The sequence below is a fragment of the Priapulus caudatus genome, unplaced genomic scaffold (assembly GCF_000485595.1).
Source record: "Priapulus caudatus unplaced genomic scaffold, Priapulus_caudatus-5.0.1 Scaffold598, whole genome shotgun sequence".
Taxonomy (NCBI): domain Eukaryota; kingdom Metazoa; phylum Priapulida; class Priapulimorpha; order Priapulimorphida; family Priapulidae; genus Priapulus; species Priapulus caudatus.
Window position 1 is genome coordinate 106872 of NW_014577659.1, and position 6301 is coordinate 113172.

Genomic DNA, 6301 nt, shown 5'->3' on the forward strand with positions numbered 1-6301 from the left:
TAAACTTCTGATTAGGCAATCAAGGCATATTGAAGAAACTTTTGAATGTCGCAAATTACCTTCTGCTTTGACAGTTTGAAGGCATCCGGTAGCCAGCATGCATTAAAGGCCTGGGGAGAACTCTGGATATATGATATCAGGAGTAGATAATAGGGAAGGAGTGTGACATCAATAAACAAGGGAAATTCTTCTTTTACTAGCCTTATAATACCTACGATTTATTACGCGTAACTCATCCAACTTGAGCTCAAATCGGACACAGTACGACCTATCGTACACAAATAGGTCATGATTAGCTCGTCGAGTGTTGCGTCGATGTCCAATCTCCCCGCGAGCCACACCGCCACATTCCACATTCCGAGAGAGCAAACACAGCGACCGCGCGGCAGTGTAGCTGCCTTTTGTTTTAATTAGAGGCGCGCAATGGATTTGGATTGATGGCCAAAGAATGGAGAATCGTGTCGTACGTTTTAGTCTGTATCTCCGGATTGCGGGTGTATACGAGGAAACGATTTCGCACGATGCTATGCGAATGTACTGTGTCCGATTTGAGCTCAAGTTGGATGAGTTACGCGTAGTAAATCGTAGGTATTATAAGGCTAGTAAAAGAAGAATTTCCCTTGTTTATTGATGTCACACTCCTTCCCTATTATCTACTCCTGATAATGATATCATATATCCAGAGTTCTCCCCAGGCCTTTAATGCATGCTGGCTACCGGATGCCTTCAAACTGTCAAAGCAGAAGGTAATTTGCGACATTCAAAAGTTTCTTCAATATGCCTTGATTGCCCAATCAGAAGTTTATGTGTGTTTATGGGTTTGCTTATGACATGGTGTATTTGACTCTAATTAGTAATCAGGGATTAATTCCCAGATTGCCTGACGTGCCTTCTGAAACTCCTGGTGAGAACCTCGATATCTATGTATGTATTCACTATCCAAACTGCAATACATCAGCTCATCCTGAGACCTAGGCTGTAGCCTCTGGTCTGTGGTTGGGAGGTGGGGAGGAGCCTATTTTGGAATAAAAACATGATACTTGTAAATAACGATCAAATAATTGTAATTCATCATGTAATCATCCGTGAAACTCATCTGTCTCTCACCATGTATGTTGACTGGAAGCCACACAATTCCATGATAGTTACTGAGCTGAGTCATGAAGTTTTGCTCCCTCTAAAAAATTTCCTCAAGAGATGTCCATGAAGGGCCAGGAATTTGCTCATGTGAAGGATTTATATGTATATGTATAATTAAGCAGATATTAAATTTATACATATAATTTAATTGTGTGTAATACATAATAATTTGTTGTCCCTTTTATTGTATGATTAGAAGAGAAAAGGTGGATGGCCAAAGGGTAAAAAGCGCAAAAGAGCAAGAGATGAGAATGCACCAAAGCAACCACTTACTGGTAATCTTTAGTCAAGACTCTATTTTAGTAAAGTGTTGAGTTGGGAACCCTTTTCACAAAACATGCATAATTTGTAACTTTGCCAGTCAAGCAGCATGAGGAAGCAGAAGGTTTATAAATGTAAAGGGTTAAATGATATTTTCAGGAAAAGCTGAGCAGAAAATTTGTTTCTATTAAAAGAACAGCTCGTACATGAGTTGCTCAGGAAGCTGTATATTAGATTTTAAAATCCTCATGTACCACATGCTGCTCTAAGAATGGCTGTTGCCCTTTGGCAGTTTCTGAAAAGCTCCTTTCATGTAGGCTCATGTATTCATGGAATTCTCTTTCAAATGCATTCCTGCACGTTTTTCAATTTCAACTAAATTAAATTGAGCAATTGTTGTCTTTGAAAGCAAACGAAGGGTAGTTATATTTTTAGCTCATCTGACATAGTCAGATGCAGCTTGTAGAATCGCTTGATCGTCCGTCCGTCCGGTCGTCCGGTCGTCCGTCAACAGTTGGGCACAAATCTTAACCGCTCGACGTACGGTCACGATATTCGGGTCGTTGGGGGGGATCGTCAAAACGAATAGAACATACTAATAACTATGGCAATTTCCAGGTAGTAAGCAAAGACAACTTTTTTGCGCTTAATAACTTCTTCAGTACGCCAAATAAAGCACATTCTCTGTCGCACAAATGTCTTAAGTTACTGCAAATACAAAAATTAAACTGCAAACTAACAGTTAAATGTTGTACTTGCTATATTACTCGTCGACGAAGATTATTTATTAACTTGTCACCGCCATTTATTGTTGCGCGGCGCTAGCGTGGTTCCGGCGCTAGTGAGCGGGCACAATGTATTTCCAAGTGGAAGGGTGGGCAGGTTTCACGCGGTTGCAAACCGCGCTAGCGCTGCGCAACAAAAAAATGGCGGTTTGCAACCGCATGCAACCTGCCCATCCCTCCACTTGGAAATACATTGTGCCCGCTCACTAGCGCGACTGGCGAAAAATGGCGGTTACAAGTTGGTAAATAATCTTCGTTGACGAGTAATATAGCAAGTACAACATTTAAGCATTGGTTTGCGGTTTAATTTTAGTGTTTATAGTAAACTTAAGACATTTGTGCTGCAGAGAATGTGCTTTATTTGGCATACCGAAGAAGTTATTAACCGCAAATAAGTTGTCTTTGCTTACTACTTGGAAATTGCCATAGTATGTTCTATAGCCCTGCGGCGGAGCGGAGGGTTATAGTTCTAGAGCTAGGCTAGACCATACCGCACACTGTCTGTCACGACACTAGCGGTTCAAGGATAGAGATGATGTCCAGGATGGTGATAGGATAGGATGTTTATTACTGGACATACACTAACTCTAGAACAGTATGTATAGCCTTTCGCTCCACCACACTGGGCCCTTCACAGGCGGAAGGCCGAAGGGCTATCGTTCTAGAGTGTGGGACCCGGCCCCACGTTTTCGCAAATGTGCTATTGCTAAAGTAATCCGTGGTGCTAAACTAGGATTGGGCCGTTTCGTGATAGTATTAAAGTAGGCACGAACTGTATTCCCTACCAAAGTATAAATGTTTATCACTATGTACTTTCTATCGCCTAATTTTATTCCACTTCCAAGACTAATAATAATAATTCCATGTAACTGGCAGTCAAATAGTGCCGTATTATACAATCTTACTGCACACACGACAATCAATTTGATGAACTTTCTCTCTCTTTCTCTCTCTCTCTCGCTCTCTCTCTCCTTTACTTTGAAGACTAATCATTATCATGAGGTTATGGGGGTAAAAACTCGCAAAAGATGGAGCAGGTGTGAAATCTGACTAGAACGCTGGTCATTTTGTTTTATGCCATGACATCACAAACTTGTACATAACTATTCACCTTCACCTATGTGGTGTTATCCATTTTCTTGGAATTATTCGGCGATAGAGAGTACATAAATATTAATACTGGTAATAAATACACTTTGTGTTCATTTACTATAATCTTATTATTGAAAGGGCCTAAGCAGGGCTCAATTTTAACAGTCGTCTGGTCGTTCGTGACGACTGGATTTTCTCTCGGGCAACTACAAATTGCTTCCGTGGTTGTCCGGTGTCCAACCTCTATAAAATTTTTATATTCATAATGCACGCAGTCATTTTACATACGGCCAGGGTTGCACAATACGCTGCAAACGTACATGTCTAGACGCATTGTATTTTGTCTGGCTTGCTTGATACAAAGTATAACATCACGTGTTTAACAACACAATAGGCGTGGCGTGTTCACACACAAGAAAAACCGCGATGCTAATCGCGATGGAAATACCGAGATAATTGTGTCGTTGTTCACACAGGCAGAAATATCTTGCTAATCGCCGAGCGGAATAATTCTATTAATCGAACTGCGCATGCTCACTGCCGGAATGATGCTCACTGCTCACTCGCTTGGAATGATGGGATAGAAAATACCGGGATTATTTGCGCGAGCGTTCACACATGCAAATAATCGCGCTAAAATACCGGGATTATTTGCGCGAGCGTTCACACACGCAAATAATCGCGCTAATTCCAAATAATCGCAGTCAAAAGTGCAATTTGGAGCGCGATGCTGATCGCGATTAATAATTCGAGATTATTGGCGTTCAGCACTTGTAATAATTCGGTATTTCGATCGCGTGGCAAACCGGGGATTTGCATCCCGCTACATTGCGCCAGTGTGAACGCGGCCTAAATGTTTCGTGTTAATTTCAATTTTTACTCAACTGTGACTTGACACAGTGTTATAGACTATAGCCGTCCTGCGTCGTTCTTTCAGTCTTGTGATCCCTCCCGGAGGAACATGAAAATCTTTTGTAATAAAGGGGAATATGAAACAACAATTTTTCATCTTATCCCACGTCCTGAGGCTCGCGAGTTTTTAGTAATTTGGTGGGAAAATTTAGGAAATTCAGCTTATTATTCACCGACAAAGCTAGTTACATGACCGTAGAAATGTCCATTAGGTTACCGCGTTGCAACGCATCCCGCGCTAAGAGTGAATAAATATCCAATCGAGAGGCCGTACTACTACGCGCTATGTTTGTTTATACCCAACATGACCTGTGCCCACGAGCCATTGAAATCTGTGTTATTTACACTTATTGTCACAACCCACGGTGTTTCTTGTGTGAAATTTACACGGTGCTTTCATCGATTCTTTCTAAGATTTACTGCGCCACGTTTTCTACGCAGTGTTGCACAATTTGGAATGATTTAGTGGGCATGCAAGCTCAATTGCGAAAATGTCATCGCATTCTGATCACTTCATGGGATGGAGTCAGCTGCCGCTGGGCCACTAGCCCGGACAGGCTGTGGCGACGGATTAACGCCTAGCAATACCGTTTCTTGAGTATACTGGGCCGCATGCCGTGCCCTTGCTTGCCACGAGATGGGGTTTCACGCGCAATGCTACCGCAGTATTTTACAGATTGCCACCAAAGTAAAGCGGGGATTAGTTTGCAAGAGAAACTGGAGGTTGCATCTGTTAATGGTAGCCTCCTGGGACATACATATTAAAACGCTACATATGTAACTCTCCGGTGTAATATTAGTTGGGCAAAGAAGAACTGGAGCTGCATCCTGTTAATCGGTACACATACTATAAAATGCTAACTCTATGTAACTGCTAGGGTTACAACCACTTGACTTGAGTTAACTGGCAGCAGCGCACGAACGCGTAGACTAAAGTAAGACTAGTAGAGTATTGTAAGCTGAGTCTTAGTAAAGTACGACCTGCTCTTAGTCAGCTATGCCTCATGGCTATAGCCAGTGCACTGTACGCGGGCTATATAACTAGTTACTAAGCTAGAGTAAGACTAAAATTAAAGTTTCTGTACGTTATTATGCAGTACACATTTTCTTAACATTTGTATTATTATTATTATCTTATATCGTCCCACCTTTATGTAAAAATTACAAGCTTGATTTTTCCCCTTGAAGCCCTCATACTAGTACTAGTATGGCTGATAGGGTCTATGTCCCGCAAGGGTACTATCCGGAGGTACCCTGGTACGGTTCGTATATATCGAAAGTAACGCTGTCGGGGTACTATCTGATATGTCGCTGCGTACGCTGGCATTTTATCCACCGTACCGCTGCTTTCACACAACGATATCAGTGCCGCTCTGTGAAAAGCGTGTGACAAAAATATTGAGCTTAAATTGATGAATCTCAATTAATATGAATAATTGAGAAAAATTAATAAAAGGCTGTAGTCTCGTTTAATGTTACTCATTGTATGCTATCACTTACTCATAAAATAAAATGGTTTGATATTGACATCAAATATAACAAAACTCAATATGCACTGTGACGGCGGCAATACTTGGCGGCGGTAATACTCACCAACCAGTATCAAGGGGAGAAGCATAAAATGTTCTCCAATAAATGTCATTTTTCTGGCAAAAAACCGATATGTTAATATTGGTTCGTGCATGATTTTCGATGATCCAGTTGGCTTAAAGCTCAGGTTATGGTGTGACAATGCAGGTACGGCAGACGACATCTCGTATATACCAGCCGCGGTACTTTCTGATAATATCGACCGTATATCCCAGGTACCCTCCGATAGTACCCTGGGGCACAATGGACCGCTATCAGATAGTCAAGGCTCAGCTTTTGATGACGGCATCTCCTTTTATTCTTTTTAATATTGCCATTGTGATCTATGAGTTTTAATTTATACATTTAGAATTATATTTTACATGTTACATCACAAACCAAAATTTCGCGGGAATATGATTTAACGGTTTTGTATCATTTATTTATAATTATGAATGATCATGTTATACGCTGTTTGCACATAATTTGAAATATGTTTAGTACTTACTTATTCATATTCAATTTGGTCTATTGTTTGTTGG

The 6301-nt window shown here is 41.0% G+C and overlaps 1 protein-coding gene across 1 annotated transcript in view; it reads left to right on the plus strand.

The window, feature by feature from the left end:
• Positions 1 to 1336: 1336 nt before the first annotated feature.
• LOC106811995 (high mobility group protein 20A-like) overlaps positions 1337 to 6301 on the plus strand; it is a gene marked incomplete at its 5' end in the record, with an annotated part of 11233 nt that continues 6268 nt past the window's right edge. The window contains 1 exon segment of the mRNA XM_014815738.1: positions 1337 to 1415. Coding sequence (XP_014671224.1) covers positions 1337 to 1415 — 79 coding nt within the window.